This window comes from Musca autumnalis, unplaced genomic scaffold (assembly GCF_047663935.1).
Source record: "Musca autumnalis isolate F117 unplaced genomic scaffold, ASM4766393v1 scaffold_3, whole genome shotgun sequence".
Taxonomy (NCBI): Eukaryota; Metazoa; Arthropoda; class Insecta; order Diptera; family Muscidae; genus Musca; species Musca autumnalis.
In genome coordinates this window covers 191,284,141-191,312,044 of record NW_027411866.1, presented here as the reverse complement: position 1 = coordinate 191,312,044, position 27,904 = coordinate 191,284,141, and the positions used below count along the sequence as shown (strand labels likewise).

Below are 27,904 nucleotides of genomic sequence, written 5' to 3'. Positions count from 1 at the left end.
CGCAGGGTAAAGATAGGTTTATAAAAACTGATTCTATAGTCAAATTCATGTCCTATTTCATGGCAGCAGGTGTATATCCGTTGATTTGTCTGGACTGCTTATTTAATGCACATCTAATCAAAATATATATAGTGGTATTCCGCAACCTGTAGATGCGTTCGGTGATACTCAGCTTAGCTTGAAATTGTAATAATTTCACATAGCTCACGTTAAATACTAATAAGTTTTTTTCATCACTACTAAACATTAATTAAATAATAGTTGATTATCGCATAGATATATTTTTTCTGTTTTGTTGTACATTCATATAAATCTCATGTTTCGTTGACAGCTTAATCAGTTCATACCTTGTACTTAACATGCTCAATTTCATGTAATCTGTTTTGAGTATCAATGAAAATTTCATTCAAAACACAACAAATTGAATTTGCTTACATTACTTTTCGAACAATACGCTTTATTGACTGTGTAAATACAATAATTAGCTATGATTGTGGGGAGCAATTAAATGTTAGCTGGGAAAACAATACCCAACAACAAACGACATGTTCTGGCTGAGTAAACCATGTTAACAATGAGACATCGGTTTTGGTGTCAATAAACAATGATGTACTGTGGGTGCATTATTTACATAATTATTCAATAGATATAATACAATGATAATGATTGTTTAAGTGAGGAAATTTAAATGATTTTAGATTTATGAACGATATCTGCAAAATAAAATCAAGTTTAAAAAATAAATAACTATTTCCATGAAAATTCCATGATGGATGAAAGGATCCCGATTATAATTTTAAATCCCTGATAAAAGTCCTCTTTCTTATCTCCGAGTCCAAACGGGGTGCCGACCTAAGTTGCCCGGACTTAAATGACGGACTTAATACACTTTTTCAACACTTCCAAAATTTCATATCTGATCTAATGGACTCCTCCCGAAATGAATTTCTGCCTACGTTTGTGTGTTTAAGAATACTACATTTGAAGCATTTACTTTCACTTATCTTACCCTTTTACACAAATTATAATCTCTATTATATCTTAAATTTATAAACTTATTTGACAGACGGATGACATACTACAATTTGCGATGTCTATGGATAATTGTGTTCTTATTAAAATCCAATTAAATGCAATGATAATCTTTTCCTCCATACATATGCATATTTAAACAAAACTTGCAACAAACACTGTCATTCTTATGCAGCTATTAGTTGCATGTGTCCGTTTATGCCTGTGTTCGTGTGTGTAATTTTATTTGCCATATCACTGTAGCTGTTGCTATTTTTTGTGTAGTTCATTTTGTCGTTTTCAAACTAGCTTTCGCAAATTCCGAGCAGATTTTTATCACAATGTCATTGATGTCAAGTTAAATGGATCAAAGTGTTATTCATCCGTTTAATAAATTGCTATGTTGTTTTTTTTGTTTGTTTGTTTTGTTTTTTGCTTTCAAAGTTTTCATCATCACTAAACAGAGATTATCTGAAATTAGAACAATTTAATATTGTCTTCAGTTGTCTGAGCACTTAAATGTCAATGAAGAGATTTTTTAGGGGGAATGGAATTTTTCTATATCTTTCTAAATTTTTTGAAGATATTTAAGGTAGTATCATAAACCTTTAAAAGAGCGGACGTAAGACAAAAGATTGTTTGACATTATTCAGACAATTTTTATGACACGATCAATAATGATACGATCAATAATGTGTCCTATCAAAATTATGGTTTTAGACATCATATCGCACCTGTTCAACAAAAAGGTCGTAACTTCATATTTTGAAATAAACACTTTTTTTGAAGACGATAAATAATGTTCAACTCCACCGACTACAAAAATCTCAAATTATTTTGTCTAGTCTTTCGTTAAAAAAATTCTGTTATGTCCCTCTTCATGTCTTCACTAGGGTTCTGACTTTTTAAAAACTCGTATCCCTGTATCATATTTTGATGAGTTTTTACCTCAAATTAGATAAAATCTTAATTATAAAGTGATTCGATAAAAAAAGCTCACGCACATAGTTATTTGAAACATTTTTATACGACCTTTTTTGACAAACTTTTAAAGTCACTATAAGCAGATGTATAACTGAAAATAAGCACGACATATCCAAAAAAGCATAAGCATTTTTTTCTCACTAAATTTATCATCATATCATTATAATATTATTGTTCCACAAACATCCCAGGTGGGACAAGGGAGACTTCTCTCATATCAATGAGTGCACCCCGCTTCATATTAGCTCAATGATATGGGGGCCTACAGTTTATCGCCAAGCCCGAACGGCGTGCCCTAAGACACCACTTGTAGAGAAGTTTTAGATGGCTGAAATACTCAGGAAATGTTGCCAACATTACTGCGCGGTATTTTGCCACCATTGCAAATTTGATGTTTTCTGGCCGGGGAATCGAACCCACGACCTTGTGCGTGCAAGGCGGGTGTGCATACCATTGCACCACTCATTTTATTATACCCTCCATCATAATATGGAGGATATAATAAAATTTGTCCGTTTGTAACCCATCGAAATATTCATCGGAGACCCTATGAAGTATATATTCTCGATCAAGGAAAAATTCTAAGTCGATATAAACATGTCCGTCAGTCTGTCCGTCCATCTGTTTAAATGAAGATAAAGCTCGCAATTTTTAAGACACAGCTTTGTAATTTGGTATAGAAGTTTCTATTACTCCTAGGATATTTGGTGTTGCAAATGGGCTATATCGGTCCACGTTTTTATATAGCCCCCAAAGAAAGGTACCTCCCGATTTTCGGTATTTTTAAGGTTTTATCTTCATTATCACACCGAAATGGCTGAAATTTGGTACTCAGTCTTCGTTGCGTGTAAAAAACTTTTCTCCAGATTTTTGTCGGTATAGGCCGATGCCTTGACATAGCCCCCATAGAACGGTACCTCCTATTCCACCAAAATTGATGAAATTTTATATTTAGTTTTCGTTGGATGTATTCAACTTACCATATGAAATTTGTCGGTATAGATCCACGCCTTCATTTAGCCGCCATAGAACGGTTCCTCCCGATTTTCGGTATTTTAAAGGTTGTGACCTCAATATTCCTCCGAAACGGCAGAAATTTGGTATTTAGTCTTCGTTGGTGTCTGAAATTTGGTAATTAGTCTTCTTTAGGGTCATTAAACTTTCCCCTCTTAATATGAAGGTATAGGTCCACGACTTCCGTGGAAAAAACGAAAGAAAAGAAAAACAAACCCCTCTAAAGTTGAGGAAACCCGCAAACGTTTTAAGGACCATGATCTGCGAATCTGCACCTGGAATGTCCGCACTCTTTATAGGGAAGGTGCAGTTTACGCATTGGCAGATGTACTTGAAAAGTACAAGGCCGAGATTACTGCCATACAGGAAATACGATGGAACGGGAAAGGCCTCACAACAACACATAAAGGTGACGCACTGTATTATAGCTGCCATGACACAAAGAATGAGTTTGGTTGCGGATTTGTAGTTTGTCGGAGGTTAAAACATCTGGTCTCCAGCTTTACCCCAGTGAATGAAAGACTCGCTGCAATTCGATTAAAAGCTAAATTCTTCAACATCAGCTTTATTTGCGCTCATGCTCCCAGTGAAGAAAATGACGAACAGACCAAAGATATATTTTACGAGCGCTTAGAAGAAACTTATGACCGTTGCCCTGCCCATGACATTAAATTTATACTAGGAGAATATCTTTGGCCCAACAGTCGGGAAATTCAGTCTCCAAAGTGAAACATCTGATAATGGTATGAGGCTGATAGACTTTGCAGCTGCAAGAAACATGGTAGTTAGCAGTACCAGATTTAAGCATCTCGATATCCATAAGGGCACCTGGCTGTCGCCAGATCAAAGAACAAGAAATCAAATTGATCACGTTGTGATAGATGGAAGGCATGCATCAAGCGTGTTGGACCACTACCTTGTTGCAGCAAAGGTACGTACCAGATTAAACGTAGCAAACAAAGTGCGAACAGACACAACACGGAAGTTGGAGATGGGTAAGCTGCAATCACAACAGATAGCCACAGAATATTCCACTCAACTGGCCCAACTGCTTAATCAAATCACTCCTCGACCCGATAACATATCAGAACAATGGCAAAACATTGTCCACTCCATGCAAACAGCCGCAAAATCAGTACTTGGATACCAGAGACCTCCACCAAGGAATCCATGGTATGACCAGGAGTGTCGCGCTGCTACCGAAGAGAAAAATGCGGCATATAGGACTACTTTACAATCAGTAGCAACGCGTAGCGCACGAGAGAGGTATCGGGAGAAAAGGAGAGAGGAGAAACGTCTTTTCCGCAGGAAAAAGAGAGAGATGGAAAAGCGGGAGTGTGAACAAATCGAGATGTACAGGAGACAGAATGAAGTCCGAAAATTCTACCAAAGAGTGAAACATCAAACTGATGGCTTTGGAACTGGCACATCCTCCTGTAGAGACCAGCAAGGTAATCTGGTAACTGATACAGATAATGTGCTAAGGATATGGAAAGAGCATTTCTCCAAACTGTTGGTATCCAATAGTAGCGAAGTCGACGAAGATACCACAGATCCAATCCCAGAAGATGGTATTGAATGTATACCACCCGGCCAAGATGAGGTAAAAACAACAATAAACCGGATGAAGAATAATAAGGCAGCAGAAGCTGATGGCCTACCAGCCGAGCTGTTTAAAACCGGAGGCGACACGCTGATAAGGTGTCTGCATAAGCTAGATAGCTCCATTTGGCAGGAAAAACGCGTACCCGACGATAAGAGATAAGACTTTATGCTCCAACTATAGGGGCATAAGTCTTCTCCCTGTCGCCTACAAGATATTGTCATGGATATGTGTGAACGGCTAAAGCCCATGGTCAACGAAATAATTGGACCATATCAATGCGGCTTTTGACCTGGCAAGTCCACCATTGACCAGATATTTACCCTGCGGCAAATCTTGGAGAAGACCCAAGAGATGCAGATCGACACCTACTACCTTTTTGTCGATTATAAAGCAGCCTTCGACAGCCCGCTACGTTCAAAGGTATTCCGAGACACGTCTGAATTTGGTATCCCCGCAAAGCTCATTCGGCTTTGTAAAATGACCCTAGCTGGCACAAGATCTTCAGTTAAAATAAGAAAGAACCTCTCCGAAGAGTTTTGTACAAAAAGAGGTTTCAGGCAATGACACAGCCCTTCGTGTGATCTTTTTAACATCCTGCTAGAAAAGGTTATACGGGAGGCAAACGTCAAAAGAAGTGGCACAATCTACACCAATAGCCATATATTACTTGCTTATGCTGTTGATATAGACATCATGGCACGATCAGTAAAAGAACCGATACCTTTATGAAGGTAGAAGGAGACTCTGCTAAAGTGGGTCTGGCGGTTCGAATAATTACTATTTTTCTAATTTTTTTTAAAGTTTGTCAATAAGGTTTTTCCTATATACCACTGTGCAAAGTATGTTTTTAAAAAAAAAAAACAAATAATCTTAAAAATTCCTTCATTTTTCGATTTTCAACATGGCTTAGCAATTATTATCGATAAATGAAGCAGTTTTTAAAATGTTTAAGATAAATTCCTAAATAAAACAGCAAAAAATGGTTAAAAAATGCAATACTCCAGACTTAAGCAATCAAAATGCAACATTTTTTTTATTTTTTGGTAAGAAACTGTTAAAAAAATTAAGAAAAATAGTAGTTATCCGAATCCCATTACCAAATAAGACTAACATTTTTGTAATTCATCATAATTTAATATCAAAAAAATTCAAGAAAATCGAAGAGTATAATCATTGATAAAAATTGATGTTAAATCGCCAAAATTTCACCCAATCCCACTGTCAAAAATGTCCGTTATACAGGATCACACGATTAATCCATTGGATCCAAAAATTATACAGCTAATATCTCTTTCAAACTTATTTTAGACGAATCATATTGGTCCACCTTATGCCGTAGATCCCACATAACGTTGGAACGTCTTTTTCAGGAATTTTAGCAATCTATGGCCATCGAACTCAATTTTGTGCTACAAAGGGAACTCAACCAGATTTTCTGGGCAGAGTTTAGCCTCAAGCCGATGTCATTCCAAACATTGTTAAGCTTATGTGTGATTTGCTTCAGGAATTCCTTTAAGCACTCTCCTACTCTTTTTAGCACACTTCACTAGATTCAAAATGGAGCAGAGGAAAATCCTCGTCAGGTCAGGTAGCTTTGATTCTACTTTGCTCCATTACGTCATGGTGATAGGAACAGCATCTCCCTCTTATCGTTGGCGACGGCAACCATCAGACGACTTCATTGAAGCCTCATTTTGTAGTTGATGTCATCAGCACGAGAACATTCAAAAAACGACTTGTGAGTTTTTCTCTTACTCCTCAACAATTTTGTTCGCCTGATCATGTTCATACACTTCGCCAATTGCGGCATTCATGGCGATCTTGCCGAGAATGGATTTTGCCTTTTGGTATAGAACCATCTTTCAAAACTGATAGAAACCTTAAAGTTTTGGGGTTGGGAATCAGCGCTGTTTTCAGTGCTAACTATATTAAGTTTGCTTCCAGTCCCTGACTGAATGCTATAAGTTCTTCTTCGGAAGTGTTGCCAGACAGCAGCAGATGAGTTTATTTTTTTCTATTTCATTATTTTGTTCGTACAAGTATGTCGTAAGGGGATTGGCCATCGCCGGAACTGGCGTCTCTATATGTTGCTTGTCAGAAATTGTGATATGTAGTCTTCTTCATGAAAAGAATTCCTTCTCCTTACTTAGTCAGTCGCATTTACATAATCCTAGCAAAATCATTTGAAAACCCATCTAATACTGTATATAGACAATCATATACAGCTGCGAAAAAAATAATAGCACCTCCTCCCACAAAAATGTTTTGCAGGCATTCTTCTACTACTCTAAATATTTTAAAAATTATAGTTACATTCGAAACTTTTGTAAAATATAAACCGATTTTTACAAAAACTCCAAAAATTTGGAGAAAAAAGATAATAACACCATTATTAGAAATTCTTTTATAATAATAGAAATTGGTACAGATATCTACACTTTATCACTGAAGAATAAAAGTACATCAATAGAAGCAAGTGTCTACTGATTTATTCTCAGGTTGGTGTCGTTAGTACAGTCTGGGGATAGGCTTGGTATCAAACCAAGCGGATTTTGATATTTTTTGTATGATTCTTCTTGAAAGACCACCCAATATCATTTACTAGTTGTTGGTTTTGATACTGCAGTTGCCTTATTGACCCTAGTTCACAATGTTTTTGATTTGTCATAGTCCAAGAACAACGCACAACCCTAGAGGATAGCCACAGAACTTCTATACAACAATTTCTTTTCCTCCAGATTCCCTTTGGAAGGACCAAACTCGTGCCAACTTATTTTTTAAATGAAACAGAATCACATTTTCTTTGATTTCAACGAAAACAAGTAAATCCTTCACAGTTTTTGTAACTGAGAAAATAAAATATTCTCCTCCAAACATAAATATTTAGCCCCATATTTACATAAAACAGTGTTCTAGTTGTTCATGGTGGTGCTATTATTGTTTTCGCAATTGTACATGTTTCACTAAAACGATTCGAATTCAAATTAGTTTCAACTACTACCAACTTTTTGTTATTAGAACAATATTTGATTAATCTTTGTTTTCAATCTAAACAAAATTGTGATTTTTCTTACTTGTCTTCCATTTTTGTATAGTTTATTTTACTAAAGCGATGACTCAAGTTTGAAACGTTCTTTCTGGTGAACATTTTATGCAGTAGTTGTTTGCTCACTACACATAAACCATCTTAAAGGTAGTTTCCCAATCAAAAACATTTACATTGCTAAACTTAATGTTTTATTACATAAAAAGTGAAACCATACTTACAATTATACAGAACCCTGTTTAATGATTACATTAAACATATTAAATTTTTATCTATCGATATCTATTAAAATTCTACCACAATATTTTGTGCGAATATTTTTGTATTATCGGATGTAATAAAATGTTTTATTTAATGTTATTATCTATCTAAAGTAATACCTCAAGTCTTTAATTGTAATTTTTTGAATAGACATTTTCATAAATCTATCCGTCTTTCTAACACCATTAATATATCCATACATAATTATATATTCTCAATTATGGAAGTAACACTTGTGTCTTAACAAACACAACAAAAAAATCAAATTCTTTTGTTAACAAAACCAACAAAAGCTTTATTTGGATATCGTAATAACTCTTTTATCGCTACTCCCATATATGGCAATTTCCTATTTGGTAAAACACTGAAGTGCTTCATAAAATCTTAATTAGTTTTATTACATCGTTATAGCAAATACGGAGTTTGGCTCGAGGCAAAATTAAAATGTTAAACTGAAAATAGTTTACAGAAGCGCTTGTTTAAAAAAGTGGAAATTTATTAATGAAAAATGTTTATTAAATAGAACAATAAAAAGACCGCACGTACATATTCATCGAAAACAACAATATACAAAGTTATTAGGATTTTCTTAGTTATATCATCTTATAAACTGTCTTACGTTGTTTTGTATATCGTTTATTAATTTAAAGCCCTTTAATTTAATCCCTTCGTAATATTTTATATGGACAACATTATTTTGTCATCAAAAACTCGGTTTTATTTCTATTATTTCATTATTTGTCTAATTTATTCATTTTATATTATTAAAATAAATTAATAAAAATAAATCCACTTTAATAATATAGACCTGATATAATGGAAGCAATCTATTTAAGTTAATTTTATGAATTATTTTCTACAAAGACAAACCCCTTTAATTTTGAAAAAGATTACATTTACCAAAATGAAACATTTTTATTATTCTACTCTTAATTGGACGATTTGCATTTAATGCAAGTTAATGTTATTAATTGTTAAATTTCTGCTGACACAAGTATCATTCTTGAGTAATGTCATCATTTGTATGCAATCAGATTTCCAAGTTTGTTTCAATGCTTTCATCAAAGCTATTGTGTTCAGTTGTAAGAAAAAAGCGATTAGGCAATAACAAACATACGGCTAAAGTTGGCGGACGCGAAAGTGACTGGTATAAATGCCATACAGTGTCAACAAAGATTCTTGAAACGCACAAAACTTCAAAACTTTAATATGTATATCAAATTTATTTTCTTTTCTTTCTAAGGAGAAGACAAACAAATTTTCGTTAATTGAGTAACTACATGGTACGCCAGATCATAACATATATAATCTATAGTTCATAACCGTATATAAATATCTCACACTATGTTCAGACATTACTCCGACCGAGCTGCAAGGATTTTCTTCAAATAAATACACTCAGCTTGTGTGAATTGGAACTTTCATCTACGGACAGATCGAATGTATTTAGGGTATTTTCAGAATTTTGTGGCACTTTTGGGACATTTGGACTTGCCGACAAAAATGCGGATTAGGATTAAAGTTCAAAAGTTTTGCGGAGGAGGAAGTGGATCTTATTTTGATAGATATCGCGCCCACTAGTCATTTCAGTGGGTTATCGTACACCTGTTGGACCAGTATGCCAGGAAGCATGGACTTGTCCACGGAAAACATAATATGGCTGTACTTACTTACTTACTTAGCTGGCCCTTTACAGAACATTTGTTCCATAGACCGAATTAAGAAAAGATCTCCAATTTTCTCTGTTTCGTGCTTCGCTTTTTGGAATACCGCGCCTTGTCATCTCATCATCTACTTGTTTGCGCCGTCTATTCTTTGGCCTGCCAATTCTGCGTTCACCTCCATGTGGCTCGAATTTATATGCCTTTTTAGCGGGTTCATCATCGCTCATTCTTATTATATGGCCTAGCCAACGCAATCGCTGCATCTCGATACGTTTAACAATATTTATGTCGTTGTATAGCAGATACAGCTCGTGGTTCATACGACGTCGATATTCACCGTCAACGCAGATCGGTCCGTAGATCTTTCAAAGAATTTGTCTCTCAAACACGCCAAGCACTGCCTTATCTGCTTTCGCAAGTACCCAGGCTTCGAAACCATACATCAGCACGGGTAGTATCAGTGTTTTGTAAAGCTTAATTTTTGTTTGACGAGTTGTGGCTTTGTTTTTAAAGTGCTTACTTAAGCCAAAGTAGCATCTGTTGGCCAATACAATTCTTCTTTTTATTTCACTACTGATGTCGTTTGTTGTGTTTACGGCGGTGCCGAGGTATACGAAGTCTTTTACTACCTCAAAATTATAGGAACCAAATTCAACAGTTGGTCCGATCTCAATGGACGCATTGCGCGTCGACACCATCAGCTTCTCGCCGTTTACCGCCAGACCCACTTTAGCAGATTCTCCTGTGTCCTTCATAAAGGTATGGGTTACTTCTTTTACTGATAGTCCCATGATGTCTATATCATCAGCATAAGCAAGTAACATGTGGCTATTGGTGTAGATTGTGCCACTTCTTTTGACGTTTGCCTCTTCTATAACCTTTTCACACGAAAGGCTGTCTCCTTACCTGAAACCTCCTTTGGTACAAAACTCTTCGGAGAGGTTCTTTCCTATTTTAACTGCAGATCTTGTGTCAGTTAGAGTCATTTTACAAAGCCGAATGAGCTTTGCGGGGATACAAAATTCAGACATTGCTTGGAATACCTTTGAACGTAACGGGCTGTCGAAGGCTGCTTTATAATCGACAAAAAGGTGGTAGGTGTCGATCTGCATCTCTTGGGTCTTCTCCAGGATTTGGCGCAGGGTAATTATCTGGTCAATGGTGGACTTGCCAGGTCTAAAGCCGCATTGGTATGGTCCAATTATTTCGTTGACCATGGGCTTTAGTCGTTCGCACAATATCCCTGACACTATCTTGTATGCGATAGGGAGAAGACTTATGCCCCCATAGTTGGAGCATAAAGTATTATCTCCTTTCTTATGGACAGGGCACAGGATGCTCAGGTTCCAATCGTCGGGTACGCGTTCTTCCTGCCAGATGGAGCTAACATGCTGATGCTGGTCTCTACAGGAGGATGTGTCAGTTCCAAAGCCATCAGTTTGATGTTTCACTCTTTGGTAGAATTTTCGGACTTCACTCTGTCTCCTGTACATCTCGATTTGTTCACACTCCCTCATGTCTTCCATCTATCACAACGTGATCAATTTGATTTCTTGTTCTTTGATCTGGCGACCTTGCCCTTATGAATATCGAGATGCTTAAATCTGGTACTGCTAACTACCATGTTTCTTGCAGCTGCAAAGTCTATCAGTCTCATACCATTGTCAGATGTTTCACTGTGGCGACTGAATTTCCCGACTGTTGGGCCAAAGATATCCTCTTTTCCAATTTTGGCATTAAAATCACCTAGTATAATTTTAATGTCATGGGCAGGACAACGGTCATAAGATTCTTCTAAGCGCTCGTAAAATATATCTTTGGTCTGTTCGTCCTTGTCTTCAGTGGGAGCATGAGCGCAAATAAAGCTATGTTGAAGAATTTTGCTTTTAATCGAATTGTAGCGAGTCTTCCATTCACTGGAGTGAAGCTGGAGACCAGATGTTTTAACCTCCGACAAACTACAAATCCGCAACCAAACTCATGCTTTGTGTCATAGCAGCTATAAAACAGTGTGTCACCTTTAGGTGTTGTTGTGACGCCGTTCCCGTTCCATCGTATTTCCTGTATGGCAGTAATGTCGGCCTTGTACTTTTCAAGTACATCTGCCAATGCTTAAACTGCACCTTCTCTATAAAGAGTGCGAACATTCCAGGTGTAGATTCGCAGATCATGGTCCTTAAAACGTGTGCGGGGTTCGTCAACTATAGAGGGGTTTGTTTTTCTTTTCTTTCGTTTTTTCATAGTAGGCTGTTTTTCTAGGTGAGGGTTACTAACCCGACGCCCAAACCCAAGTTTTTAACGTTCTTATGGGTGAACGCGCGGCACATGTTAGCTCACTACCTTTAACGGGTGTTAAAGGCAGTTCCCCAGGTGACACCACGGGGAGGTCAGTGTCCACTTGAGATGAAAGAGGGACCAAGATAAATCCTAGGCTTTGCCATGTTAAAGCCGGTCAGGACCGTTGCTTGGTATCTTCCATCCCCTACGTCACCCTGTACATCATCGGTATAAATTTCCAAAGGATCTCCGAACAGACCCTAAACTGCACTTGCACACAAATATTGAACTTTTGTGGGGGAGGACCGATAAGGGCCATTTTAAAAGTTAAACTAAGTTTGGACAAAATATGACGAAGACCAAATCGTGGACCAAATCGGTTTATCAGTTCGAGAGTTATTGTGCTCTCCTACTACTACATATGGTGCCGTAGCGATTTTTTTACAACTTTCGGGCTGTTTTTCCAAGAAGTATGGACTTGCCACTGAAAAAACTTTTCCCATTGTAATTGAGACAGCGATTGCAAGTTGCTTCAACAGAAATCAAAGTTAGTCAAGAGCAGGTCTTAAGGTGAACTTATCCGAAATTTTGTGTGGGAGGTACCCGAAGGAATGGGCAAATATAGTCCATATTCAAAGCTGATCTATATCTGGTAGATATATTAGGGTGGGTAAAGTATGGACCAAATCGGTCCGTACCTTCAAGAGTTATCGTGCGCATAATTTTTCCGAACATTTTTGAACTTTTGTGTGGGAGGAACCTGAAGGAGTGAATCGAAATGGCTTATCTTGGAACTTAAACTAAGTTTGGACAAAATTGGACATTGCTAAATCGACTCCAAATTATCTGAAACACATTTCGTCTAAACATACTTGGGCTCTAAAACCATTATTTCGATGAGGCACATTTTGTCCGTATGAAAGTGTATATACCCTCGTTAGCATAAATGCTGAGGGTATACAAATGGGCACAGTCAAACTATACACAGTCTTTATTGCAATATTATACATATTTGTTACGCTATTTTAATTCCTATCCCTTTTTATTCTTCTATGTATAACATAAAATTTAATTGCGTTTTAATTTTGAGAACATTTTCCAGTCATTAACCCCAAAAAAGAAAAACTAATAATTTCTAGGTAAAACGAGAGCTCGTCCGTGGGCAATGCATTTCTAGTGAAAGCTATGATTGCATGTTCAAAATTACAAAGTGTAACCAATGCTTTAGGTTCTACGTGATGACCCTTTTATCGTAGGCTGTAATTATTACAAATGTATTACTGAATATTGTGCAATATTACCCACCCATTAAACTAAATGGATAGAAGATGTTCCAGTTATGATAACATGTGCTGTAAAGGATTACAAGTTGCAAAACAAATACATTTGTATAAAATCAGAACGTATTGAAATGATCGAAAAGGACAACACTGGAAACTCTGTATTCATAATATTAATTTAATGCAATGACTCGGGATTAATATTTTACAGAGAAACCTTGTTATAAAGATATTTTGATGAGTTTTTACCTAAGATTACATAAAATATTAATTATAAAGTGATTCGCTAAAAAAGCTTCCACACAAACAGCTTTTAAGTTTTTATTTTTCATAACTTTTGAACATTTTTTGTTCATTCGTGCAACAGGAAATAATAATTTCATAGAATTTTTTCGAAAAAAAAAATGCAAAGTATTTATAGGTATAAGTTCATTCATTCTCACTACAGGAAATCATGTTTCATAAAAAATGTCATAAAGTCATAACCCTAGTGGTGATATGCTAAATATGAGAATAAACTGCCCGTGTGAACAGTGTTTGAAATACGTGTTGTAGAAGGTATTTTATAAAATACCGCTGAAACAATACGAAGTATCCATTTTAGAGTTTCAGAAAGTTCTGAAGAATTGATGAGAACATTATTTGTAAAATTTTTGCAAAAGGTTGTGTTTAACAAAGTACAACTTCCAATTGTGTAGCTGATACTGGCCAGAATTTCAGAAATTATGCAATATTTTTCAATATTTTATCCATTTTAATGCCCTAAATGAAGCTGTTCTTGTGGTCTGTGGTCGCTTAAGAGATAAGTTCTACTACTACTACAGCTACAAAATTACTTAAGACAGCAAGGTCAAATATATATTCGTTTCTGAGATAAAAACCCATAAGATGCAAAAAATGAAGTTTTAGCCCAGGACAAAATGCAACTAGGGTACACACAAAATTCACAATTTAAGTTGTTTGCATTTTTGGTGTTACATTGTGTAATGGACTGTATGATAATGCTAATGACAGATCGTCTTTACCTATACAGTGGTGGCCAATACATTTGCAACAAAATTGCACGTTGTAGAAAAATATTTCTCAAATATTTTTTGGAAGTGAAATTAGGTATTTTTTGCAATTATTTATAGTTTAATGCTTCAAAAATAAGAAAATAAACAATTTTGACTCGATATACAACAGTAATTAACCAAATCGCATGCAAAATACCATGTAAAATGTAATTTTTATATGATTCAAATCATTTCCTGGGAAGTCCAATAGTGAGTAAAACTTTTAAACTGATATCAGTCATGCGTACTTCAACAGTGGGGTTGCGGGTCATAGGGGAGAAGCATGAACATGGGTGCAAGATTCAGAAACTTCAGAAATAATGGAAATTTCTTCACATTTCAATTTTGCGATTTAATACAATTCAGAGTCTAAAATGAAGTTATATCGATTATTAGCAAAATTCAGAAAAACATATGTGAATCTTATAAAAAATGATATTTTATAAAATATTGAAGATTATTGCATGCGATTTGGTTCAGTTGCATATGAAAAAAATATTAATTTTGAATAAGGACAAAGGTCAAACAACTACCAACAAATTGAAAATGTATGTATGTATGTATGTATGTATGTATGTATGTATGTATGTATGTATGTATGTATGTATGTATGTATGTATGTATGTATGTTTTTTTCGTACAGTAAACACATCCGTTACAAGGAATCTGAAAGAATTTTGTCGATATGTGTATCCATAATGAAGTTATAGCTCTTTAAATATGAAAAATATTTCCCACGTAATCTAAGGCGATAATTATTTGAAAATTAGTCGACATTTAAAATAACATTTTCTGAAAAATTTGTTGATAATAACACTGTGCTACAGTGAAAATTTGCAGGGGTTCTAATGCATAAATTCGGTTTTGTGGGAGTCCACAGAAGACGAAAATATCTTTGGTTTCTTTGGGTCACTTCGGGTTTTCATTTTATAACGGTAAATGTAGTGAAAAATGAGCTTTCTTGGATTTTCAACTTTAAACGGACATTACTTCTTTTTTTCCACAACCGATTTGCACACACTGTTTTTTATTATAAAGGGGAGAGTAATGCCTTTCGAACAAGCCATAGATTTTTAAAATCGGTTAACAAATGGCTAAATAATAGTAGTTTAAGTGTGACAAAAACGCATTAAAAAACAGTAAAATGTTTTTCCTTATGCTCTAGGCTGCGTAAATGACACCTAACAGTACAATTATTTACAGTTAGCAAGTAGGAAATTTAGTTGGCTTTGCAAAATGGGAAAAACCAACAAAATCCGTTGAAAAATTAATGCGTTATGGCATTTTTTGTGTTTCAACTTTTTGGTTTTTTTCATATTTTCCTTTATAAAACATTGATACCTTGTGCGTAATTGTTAAGCAGGATAATCACAATTAGAATCATACTTGCTAAGGTACCAATCTTTTATAAAGGAAAATATGAAAAAAAACCAAAAAGTTGGAACACAAAAAATGACATACAGCATTCATTTTTCAACCGATTTCGTTGGTTTTTCCCATTTTGGAAAGCCAACTAAATTTCCTACTTGCTAACTGTAAATATTTGTACGGTTAGGTGTCGTTTACGCAGCCTAGAGCACAAGGAAAAACATTTTACTGTTTTTTAATGCGTTTTTGTCACACTTAAACCACTATTACTTAGCCATTTGTTAACCGATTTTAAAAATCTATAGCTTGATCGAAAAGCATTACTCTCCCCTTTATAATGAAACATAGTGTGTGCAAATCGGTTGTGGAAAAAAGAAGTAATGTCCGTTTAAAGTTGAAAATCCAAGAAAGCCAATTTTTTACTACATTTACCGTTATAAAATCAAAACCCGAAGTGACCCAAAGAAACCAAAGGTATTTTCGTCTTCTATGGACTCCCACAAAACCGAATTTGTGCATCAGAAATCCTGCAAAAAAATTTTGTCCACTTTTGTATCACAGTGTAATAAACGTTTTTGATGGGGATGTGATGAGTGGCCTAAGAAAACATCACGTATTAAATTTGATGGTTATTTTTCTAAAATTGACCGATTTATGCAAAATCGGTGAAATATATATATGGGGGCTATAACAAAATCTGTACCGATTTTTGCGAAATCAAATCAAAATCGTTAACTGAACAGTGGCCTGGGGAAACGTCCCATATTAAATTTGAAGACTATTCATCAAAAATTGAGCGAGTTATAGCAAAATCGGGGAAAGATATATATAGGAGCTATATCCAAATCTGAACCGATTTTTACGAAAATCAGTGAAACTACTCAGGAGACTAAGAAAATATTTGAAGGCTATTTGAATTAAATTGACCGAGTTATAGCAAAATCGGGAAAATATATATGGGGGCTATATCCAAATCTGAACCGATGTGGACCAAAGTTGATATTTTTCATTCCTGTGCCCTCATAAGTACTTGTGCAAAAATTCCTCAACCTAGGTCAACGCCTTCTATTTTTGTCCACATTTGTATGGAAGCGGCAACACTGTGCGACGCGTCACGCGTCATTTTGTATGGGGGCCAAACGAAAGCGTGGACTTACATAGCACGCTTTCAATACCAAAAGTCCTACGTACATATAATATATTTTCCCAAAATTTTATCAACCTACGTCAATCCGTTCGGACGCTAGTACGATTTCCACAGACGGACGGACATGAATTGCACGCTGATCAAAAATATATATACTTTGTGGGGTCTACAATGATTATTTCGAGTAGTTACAAACGTAGTAACAAACTTAATATACCCCCTATCCTATGGTGGAGGGTATAAAAACAAGGACTGTTAAGAATGGTATATGTTATGGTTATACATAGATTTCTTTTATTCAGAGACACATAGGGAAATTTGATTTGGAATATTTCGTTTATTTTACCATATCCCCAAAAGGTGAAGTATTTTGTTAGATTTTGATCCAGTATGGAATTATGTAAAATTAAAAGTCTAATATGCTGTTTATATTAGAGCTTTTTGCAGGGTTAACCTTCTTTATGAGGATTTGTTTGAAATATAAGCAATGGAAATGACATTTAAAACCCAGTCGGTTTGTTAAATCCGGTTATATATAAACGGGGTATAAAATAAGTAAGGAAAGCGTTAAGTTCGGTCGGGCAGAATTTTTTATACCCTCCACCACAAATTTCAGCCATTTCGGTGAATTAATGTCACCACAACCTTCAAAATACCGAAAATAAGAAGATACCGTTCTATGGGGGCTATATGATGGCGTGGACCTATTGAAATTTAACGAACAATATTTTTGTCTTTCACGTCATCTCTCTAAAATTATGTTTTGTGGGACAAATTTTAGATGAAGTCCGACTTTAACCCTAAAACGTGCTTTTCATTTTTCGAGATTCCTGGCGATTAGATAAGATTTAGAGATTTGGTGTATTATGAGACCTATAGTAAAATTTTATGGCAAACAATTTTGTAGAATATTTGGATGTGATATGACCACATTTTAAAGAAGGTTTTGAAAGATTTTCGAAAAAGGGCCAAAGAGATCCCTTTGATGAACCGCATGAGGGTTAAAATTTTTAATTTAATTTAATTTCTTTAACATTTTTATTTTTTTTTTCTATAGTCAAATTTTATGGCGAACAATTATGTAGAATATTTGGATTTGATATGATCACATTTTAAAGAAGTTTTTGAAAGATTTTCGAAAAAGGGCCAAAAAGACCACTTCGATGAACCGCATGAGGGTTAAAATTTTTAACAAAAATATTACCCACATCCTCCTCTGTAAAGTTTCCAAAGACACAAAGACACACACAAAATGCAAGGCTTCCAAGAAATCTTAACTCGAATATTTCGAAAAAAAGACAAGAAATAGGCGGAGCTTGCCCCGCCTACTTTGGTTACTTTCCGATGTAAACATAAAAAACTCCGATACACGTGTCTCATATTTTTAGCTCTACTTTCATATTCAACTCAGTTTTTCCCATTATTAAAAAAATGTTATTTTGTTGCACAGTGTAATTAATATAAAATTCGAAGAGTTTTCACTTATTCTCTTAACGAGGGTTATTCAAACTATTATAAATGCTTGTTCCTGTAATGAAGTAATATAATAATTGTTCCACAAACGTCCCAGGCGGGACAAGGGAGACTTCTCTCATATCAATGAGTGCACCCCGATTCATATTAGCTCAATGATATGGGACCTACAATTTATCGCCGAGTCCGAAAGGCGTATCCTAAGACACCACTTGTAGAGAAGTTTTACATGGCTGAAATGCTCAGGAAATGTCGCAACTTTATTGAGGCGTTTTTTGCCACCGTTGAAAATTTGATGTTGCCTAGCCGGGGAATCGAACCCACGACCATCTGCGTGCGAGGCGGGTGTGTATACCGTTGCACCACGGTGGTACCGTCATGTAAATCTTTAATAAACCGCTTATTCCCTAACAATTAAAATTTTCTCACAACATTAACGATACTCTTCTTTTCGTTGTAACATTTAAACAAATCATAATTTTACAAGCGATATTAAAACAAAAAAAAATCCACTTCAAAACAACTTTCAGCAAACTAATTACTACGGATTATTTCGAAATGCAAGCACACATTCTTTACAACTTTGCCCTACTAAACTAGATTGTTTTTTCATTACATTTACGGTAATAATTCTCAGAAACACCCTTTACGTGCGTTGAAGAATTAACGAGGTCCTTTAGCGTGTACTTTATTATAGTACTGGCTGCAACTAGAAAAAATCGCGTACAAAATGTAAATGCAATTATTCCGACAATTTTTATGTTTCGTTTTCATTGTAAAAGGAAATCGAAAGTGGTGTTGGCTCCAGCAGAAGTCCATGCTTGCTCGCTAAAATATAAACCAAAAAAGCGAAAGTGCATGTTTATGGGTGAAAATGTGTTTTAATGAACCTTCTTTGCTGTAATTTGCATGTTACTATGTGACCCATTTGAACGAAATCCATGGCCCAAACATTCTATGGCAAATTGTGTTACCATTGCCGGTGGCTGGCGTGGTTTTTTGTTGTTGCTGTTGTGGGCTATGTATTTAAAATAAATTGTTTGTATGCATTTTAATGTTTATGTTGTCATTGCTTGTGGCGAGCGAAGCGCTTGGTATGTAAGTTCACCAAGTCACTTTATACGTCACCATTGTGGGGGTAAGCAACAACATTGGCGTCGATTTTATTCTTTCCTTTATGACAGGAAAACATTTTCTTGCTTTTAGTTGCAATTGCCATAGCCTCGCTGTTGCAATCGTCAACAATGTTGTATTTCACAGGTTTGTTGACAACATCATCAACATTGCCAGTGGCAGCGCCAAATGGAAGCCACACCATCATCGTCAAGCGACGCCATCAAAGAACACTTCCACTCACACAAACACTCTCCTGCCTTTGGAACAATTATTGCAGAATATAATTGTCCACGTGTACCTGTTAAAGGAAACAGACAAACAGTTAAAAAACAAGAAAAAAATTTTAGTCGGCTTTGCCGACAGAGATATACCCTCATCCCATGTGAAATGAAACTTTCATCTACGGGCAGATCGAATACCGGCTACAAAACCAAACTCATTTTCTCCAAAAATTAAGTATTAAGGAAGGTTTCAGAATTTTGTGGCCGATTTTGTGGCAGAATCTTGCCCACAAAAAATGTGGATTAGGATTAATAGGGTTGCCTCCAAACTTATATTTAATTCATTTGGTATACATTATTTATAATAGGACGAGCTTTAATATGACTTCTAGTGTCAATTTCCATGAACTCTTAAATCAATTCAAAATATAAAATATGCTCTCAAATCTGGCAATCCTTTTAATACATACACAGGGAAACATAACAGGACACACACACCAGAACTCACAACAAAAATAACGAACAAGAACAGACATAGAAACACCCACATCGGGGTGTAAATGGCATAAAGGACTACAACGGTAGGAGTATTCAGAGCATCGTAGTTTCGTCGTCGGAAGAAAAGTCAAACGACGACGACGTCGAATGCCACAACAAAACACCGATGTTCTAGTCAAAGCATACTAAACAAACGACTAACGTTGCAATTTATGGTCAGTATGCATTTGACAGAAGGCCGATGTGGAACGGTGATACGCATACAGAGACAACCAACACGCCAATCCTGTGAATAAAACATACACACAGAGGAATTTATTCGCATCCTTTTACACACACATACACACAAAACACAAACTCAACCCAAAACTCACTCTTGAGTACACCCGAGCCAACCGTAACTCTGTATACAGTAAATTCATTTTTAAATAAATTAATGTTGCATACCTTTGGGAGTAATAAAAAAATATTAATATTTTTCCCTCTATTTTCGTTATTTCAGGGCTGCTGCTGATGGCTTAAAAATGGGTCTAAGCAATAATGATGATGCTATGAACAAAATTCCTCTCAAGTCAGGAGTAGATGATGAAGAGAAAAATGGCGGTGAATTTATACATGATACAGCGACAGCGGAGGAGGCGAGACGAGAACAGAGGTAAGTACGGGTGCTGATTTCCACTACTCAACACTAATGGTCATAAGTATTGGCAGCAAGAAGTGTAGTTTAGTATAAGTGTAGTGGATACACTGGAATTGATTGTGTGTATGAAAAGAAAAAGTGAAATTAAAGAGGACTTGAAGTGCTTAAATCTGTTATCTGTTGTTTGAGAATACTATAATGAGTCTGTTATAATTTAAATGAGTACTTGTATGTTAAATTGTACTTTTCAGAGTGATATCAAAGGATATAATCCAATAATGGTTATTTAGTTTTAATGCATTTAAACTCCATTAATTTCTGTTTAATTAAACTGTATTCTGTGTGTATAAAACTCTGAGCTAAGCTGAGCAGATTGCGGATAGTGAAATAAATACTCATCAAATATGTAGGATGACTGTGAACAAACAGCCGCTAAAAAATCAGAGCATATTGAGGGAATGTCTTGGAATAAATATTCGAGGGCGTTATCATGTTAATCTATGGACAAGGCAGGCACGTGGTCAGTAATCCATACCAAACACACTGTTTGGAAAACGATTACAGCATTCTAACGATGAGAAACTCTATAAATCTATTAATTTGTATACATGAAGTGTGTTTGAACGGCAATGGAATCACAGCAATAATTAAAGGTGTCGATCAGTGTAATAGATTCGCACGGTGCTCTTGAACCAGCTTTAAATCTAAGGAGCTTATACCTGGGAAGTTTTTGCGGATTCTGAAACTACAAAGTTTATAGATGAGAAAAATAAAAAAAAAAAAAAAAAAAAAAAAAAACGCCGAAACGCTTTCTAAATAAATCGCGGTCAAATTTCACATTTTCATAAAGGATAATCTTCTAGAGATTTTTCACTGCTTCACAATTTCTTTACTTCCATTTTGATAGGTCTTGCGGTTTCCAAGAAAAATCGCAAACACCTAAAATAAACCTAAAAATGTGAACTTTGAATGCGATTTATTTAAAAATCCCTCCAGTGATTTTTTCTTGTTTTTGGATTTTTCTTATATATAAACCTTGCTGTTTCAGATTCCGCAAAAAAATTTCCAGGTGTAAGCGGTTTTCATTTAAAGTTAGTTAAGGACACTGTACTGGACATTGTTTTATAAGGAGGCGATACAGTCAGTGCATTGTCCCAATTTGAACTTCTATATCTCAAAAATGGTAAAACATACGAAAATACCATTAAGGTCACTCTTGTAGAGAATTTTCACAGCTGTAATGTTTTCCCAAATCTCATTTCGATAGGACATGCGGTTTCCAAGCAAAATCGTGAAAACCTAAAAAAAACCATAAGTATTTGAACTTTGACCACAATTTGTTTAAAAAACGCTCCGGCGATTTTTTGTTTTTTTAATTTTTCTCATCTATGAACATTGTAGTTTCAGAATCCGTAAAAAGATCCCAGGTGTAAGTTCTTTCATTTAAAGTTGGTTCAAGAGCACCTTGTGCCATACATGAATCTAGGCTGTGAGATTTTAATTATCAGCATCTAGTCTACAGATTCACTATAAAAATGTTGCAAATAAGCATAGATAAGAGGAGTATGACGAATCCTTGCATTTTTGTCAACAATAAGGCTAATTTTGATAGCGAATATTTTTTATAGTGAACATATACACATGGCCTTTCATATATCAGATTTCGGTCTATCAAAACATATATGATCGATCCGAGGAATGAATATGGAGTAGGAACACTTCTATGTAGCAACCAAATTTCTCTCCCATTCTATTGAAGATGCAGATGATAAATCTTGTAAGTAAGAAGGAAACCTGTAAACACAACAGATAGTTGAAACTCCAAGCTAAATATTCCGATTTGCATTTGAAGAATTCAATCCCTGACCCCAAGCCATTTGCGAGGATTAGCCTCATGCCTTCAAAAACCCGAAAAATCTACATATGCAACACCGCATATCAACAAAAATATTTTCAGAAGTGTCGAAAAAAGAGAGGAGATGAGAAAAATATGTAATTAAAGCAAGTAAGAATGGCGTTTAGTTCGGGCGGATTGAACTTTTTATACCCTTCACCACGAGTTGCGTTGCACGTAAATTGGAACAATTAGTTCCTTTTTGTTCATGGAAGCATTAAGCTCTTCCGCTACGCTGATAGAAGAATATCGATTTCTTTTAAACAAGGTTTAATGCGAATGAGTCATCGATTTTTTACCTACTAAGAATCCGAAATACTCTGCTACAGTAATTTCATTTGGATGCTGTGTGTACAAAATTCAGAATACGCAAAATCTCGTGGTACCTTCAGATTGGGAATACACCAAAATATGAAAATATATTGATCAGAATTTTCAGAACAAGAAACTTACATGGTACAAACCAATCCTTTAAAAGACTTCACAACTAGCGATATCGTAGCACCTTCCAATCTGGAAGCCCTCAATATTGTTTACAGGGGTATGTTAAAACGAGCAGCTATACCCACAATTATCTGTAGACATGATATGGTTATAACGAATACTAAATACTGAATTTCAGTCATTTCGGAAGGATAATTTGCTAAAACTTTTAAAATACCGAAAATTGGGATGAACATTTCTATAGCGGCTATATTATTATTTGCAAGAATTCTATATATGTCTGTTCAATGGGGGCTATATCAAAAAGTAGCTTCAGTCTCCTTTGAGAAACGAAATTTCAGATAATGTGGCGAAAAACTTGAGAATACTGAAATTCGGGAGATACCGTTGTATAGTTGATATCAGGGTTGCCACTGAGTAAACGAATGTTCTACCAAATGTTACCAAAAAAACGTTTAATAAAAACAAAATCGTTATTTCTATTCCCTCCCTCCACTATAATATGAGTGGTACAATTAAATTTGTCATTACGTTTGTAATTCATCGAAATATTCATCGGTAACCCTGTAAAGTATATGGTAAAAACCAAAAATGTGTTACAATCAATAAACCCGAGTTTCACCTATTCAGAATTCGCGAACTGTTAACATATCGTCGGTGTCATGCTTAAGTGTCCCATACGTCATATTTGACATTTTGAGATAAAGGTACCTTATAAGGTTTTGAACCATCCTCTTTCAGATTTTTTTAGTCGGTTTTTCTCTATCTCTTATAGTTTCTGAGATATCCGTATCCGCCTTACGACACCGAAAAAATTTTCGTTTTGTTCCATATCCATAAAGCCTGGCGTATGGAACAAAACAACTTTGAACTTGTTAGTTCCATATCCATCTCGTTTGGCGTATGGAACAAAAAGGAGACAAAAACGAATTGTTCCGCACCAAAAATTAAGGAGTTTGGAACAAAAAATGACCCAATTTTTTCAAGATACGAACAATTTGGCGTATGGAATATGTTATGTTTTAAAGAACTTGGTTTAAAAACTGAAGAATAATAGTTTTTAAATCTTAATATTTTTAAGTATTACACTGTTATATGAAACTAAATTTATGTTCGCTTAATTTTAACGCCTTCTTTTAACACAAAACATATAAGATAAATTAAACAAAAAATCGCGATTATTCAAATTGACAAGTGGCAACCACTTAAATAAATGTAAAGGAAAAATTTAAAAATTGGTATCTAACGTATTTCTTTCTCATGTGATTGTTTCATTTAACCTCCCGAAATTCGGGTTCACAGTAGCACTTCACGTAAGGGAGGTGGAACGTAATTGACAAAAAGTTGGCTTGGTAAAATGTGACATAACGTGTTCCACGTGAAGCAAACTGCCAAAAACATGAAAAAAAGAGCCAATGGAACAAATCTGCAACTTTTTGCAATTATAAAAATTGGCCATAACTTCTAGACTATAACAGATATCTGACTAAAAACAACTTCTTATATATTCTTTGAGTTTATTTAAATAGAATTAGCAGTGAATTTTTGCACCACTTTTGGACTGTATAGACTCAAACATTAACTTGAGTTTTTTTCTCGAATCAGGCAAATGGCGTAAGCATGACACCGACGATATTCCATATAGTACGTCTACGTGGAAGCTGTGTTGGCATCAGTGTAGAGAAATGGATAAAAATATGTTGAAGCCAACAAGTTTTGTTATGTTCCCTTGCGATTTCTGGCTTAACTTGACATTTTATAGACCTTAGTGCACAGAAAGAATCGCAGAACACTCCATGGGCAACATGATACTAGTTAATGATTTTTCGATATATCGACTGCATCCACCTACAATTAATGCTGACATTTTATAGCCGGATTTTCGAGATTTTTTGATTTTTTTTAATAATCCGGACGTGCAGCTAGGTAATATTCCAAGCTCATAGTAGGATTATAGAACTCGTGATTTAACATCGTTTAATTTATATCTCATAAGTATGCTCCTTACAGTATCCTAGTAATTGGAGCCTAAATGCCAAAATTTGATGCGTGAATTTTCTTAAAAAATCTATGTTTGCGTGTAAAATTTACAAGTGTCATTCAATTTCCTTTGAAGCCGCGTGAATTTAGTTTTTTTACGCGAAGGAAAAAATTAGCCCTTCCGCGATTGAATCCATCCACTAAAACCGCGGATATAGATACCTTGGAAATAGGAAAATCAGCAACGTGTGTCATAAATTACAGAGATACGCGAGTAGTATGAGTTTTTTACGCAAAATAGAATGTTGAGGCACATCCACGGTTCATGAAGAACCTATTTGAAATAGGTGTCTATTGACGTATTTTTGATCGGCGCTAATGAAACCGGATTCACATCAAAATCGTATGCACATTGCGCGACTTTTACTCACTTTAAGGTTTTTGGCATTGTGAGATGCAACTGACGGCACACAATGGCCGCTGAGTGAAGCATCGAAATATGCATGAATATTGAGAGGGATTGATTCATTGTATCCAAAATCTGATGCGCTTCAACCGACTTTACTAATTCGCGAATAAGAAGCATTTTAATTTTAATATTTTTTGAATGATTGTAATATCAGTTATAATATTTTATCAATAAGTTTTTTTCTCTTTTGATGTTGCTATAATTTGAAATTTATAAAGCCAATGTTTATAATTTTGGTTTCATATTTTCTTACGCGTTGTGTAGATTCCGTACTTATTTTTCATTTATTTTTTAGAGGTTTATACGGAATCTGAAGTAGTATAATTTAGATTTGCTCGCAGATTTTTTTATTTTGTTTCTCGTTTTTCCGCGAAAATAAATAAAAAATTAAAAATTATCGTGCATCTACGAATGGATATCAAATGCTGTTACTGATATATGCATACATTTTCTCAATACAACACATAAGAAATTTTAAAATGTTTTGTTCTTTATAAGAGGATAAAAACTGCTATAACCATTACGCTTATCGGCCAATTTTGTGGACGCGAACAGATTTGAAACCAGAATTTTTTCGTTAACCTCTATACCAAAAATCGTAGATGTGCTCGCAAAAAAAAATTGTTTTTTTTTTTTCAAATGGAATTGTAAAAGAAATTTGTTTTTTATCTTATATATTCTTGATCAGCATAAAATTCTAAGTCGATATAACGATGTCTGTCTGCCTGTTGAAACCAAGTTACAGCTCGCAATATCTAAGATAAAGCTTTCTAATTTGGAATATAAGTTTATATTAATTACTCCTTCAATGTTTGGTATTGAAAATAGACTTCATCGGTTTACATTTTGATATACACGTACATATACTTTACCACGGATCCATGTTACGTACATTTTTAAATAGCCACAGAAGCAAAAAAATGCTAAATTGGAGAGAGAAAATGTTTGTCAGCAGGCCACATAGAACGTGTCTCCCGCTATTCGATATTTTTAAGGTTTTAGCCACACAGAATCTATTCGAAATGACTGAAATTTAATATTTAGTGTCCGTTGGGTATATAAAACCTCTTTTTTATATTTTTGACATAGTCCTTCCGATTTTCGCTATTTTTAATTATCTATTCAGTATCATTATCTAATCGACGTCGTTTAAACTTGGTAACTAGTTTTCTCTGCAAACCCCCCAAGGAACGATAGCGCCCGATTTCTTAAATCTTGAAGGCCACTTTGAAACATTGAAGCCACATTGTCCGACAGAAGTAGCACAAATTTCGTATTTACTCTTCTATATGGGTATATCATTCTGATATTGCAATATTTGAAGAGTATTGGCCGATTTTCGGTATATTGAAGGATTCTACCACATTATCGAGCCGACATGGCTTAAAATTGGTACTTACTCTTACACACTTTTCCTACAGGGAATTGTAGGTAAAGGTCCATCCGGTTAAAATTTTAAGAACGCCTATCACGCCATTGAACATTTTGGCGAACGTTCACTAGGATTAAGACTTTTTGACATTTGTTTTCTCAAAAATGATTTCCTGTAGAGAGAATGTATGAACTTTTGTATATAATGCCTAAAATAACATTCATTCCAGTTTATTATAAAAAAGGTTCCGCACAAATCACTGTGATTTTTTTTTATGGAAAAAATTCTATGAAATGAAAGAAATTTTTCCTCAAAAAATTATTTCCCGTTACACGAATGAATTGTCTTTTTTGCTATTTATGACTAAAATAATTTTTATTCCATTTAAATTTTAAAAAAGGTCCCGCACAAACCACTTTTAATTTTTATGATGTATGAAATAATACCCCTGTTACACTTAACCGGATTAACCCAATGGGTTTGGATTTCAAATGTCAATTCCATAGCGCAAACTTCAAATAAATCTTCTCGAAGTGGGTGAACCCGGCAAAAAAGTCTAGTGTAACCGTACTATAAAGTTATATAAATATAAATGATATATAAGTTATAATACGATGATAAAATTAGTGAGAAACAGAGGGTTATGTCATATTGGTTATGTCGTGCGGCCCTATACGTTGCTTTCAGTTAAATATCTGCTTACAGTGACTTCAAAAAAGTGTCAAAAGTTTTGAAAAATAAAAACGTTAAAACTTTTTGTGCGGAAGCTTTTTTCATCGAATCAAAATATCATACAGGTATACGAGGTTGTAAAAAAGTCATAACCCTGACGTTCACACAGTTCTTTTATTGTTTTGTTTGTTTTTCTGAGGGTTGAGTAATGCGGAAATAATAAAAGAAAAGCAAAAAATTTGATTGGTTGTTCGAACCTTAAAAAGTTACCAAAGCAAAAACGAAGTTACCAACTCCAAAAAAGCTACCAATTTTGTAACATTCTACCAACTGTGGAGGGTATAGCATTTTTTCCTCGGGATCTAAGCTACATAGAAGAACTTAGAACTCAAGTGCGTATGATCCTTGTTAT

General features: G+C 35.0%; 1 protein-coding gene across 25 annotated transcripts in view; it reads left to right on the top strand.

The window, feature by feature from the left end:
- LOC141398619 (glutathione hydrolase 1 proenzyme) overlaps positions 1 to 27,904 on the top strand; it is a 164,266-nt gene that overhangs the window by 109,290 nt on the left and 27,072 nt on the right. For 21 of the 25 annotated variants that reach the window (XM_073976059.1, XM_073976072.1, XM_073976058.1 and 18 more), the window contains one exon: positions 20,524 to 20,676. In XM_073976059.1, the coding sequence (XP_073832160.1) occupies positions 20,524 to 20,676 (153 nt within the window). Of the gene's footprint in view, positions 1 to 20,194; positions 20,434 to 20,523; positions 20,677 to 27,904 lie in introns of those variants that run through there. The other 4 variants (XM_073976069.1, XM_073976082.1, XM_073976083.1 and 1 more) reach the window with 4 other exon arrangements.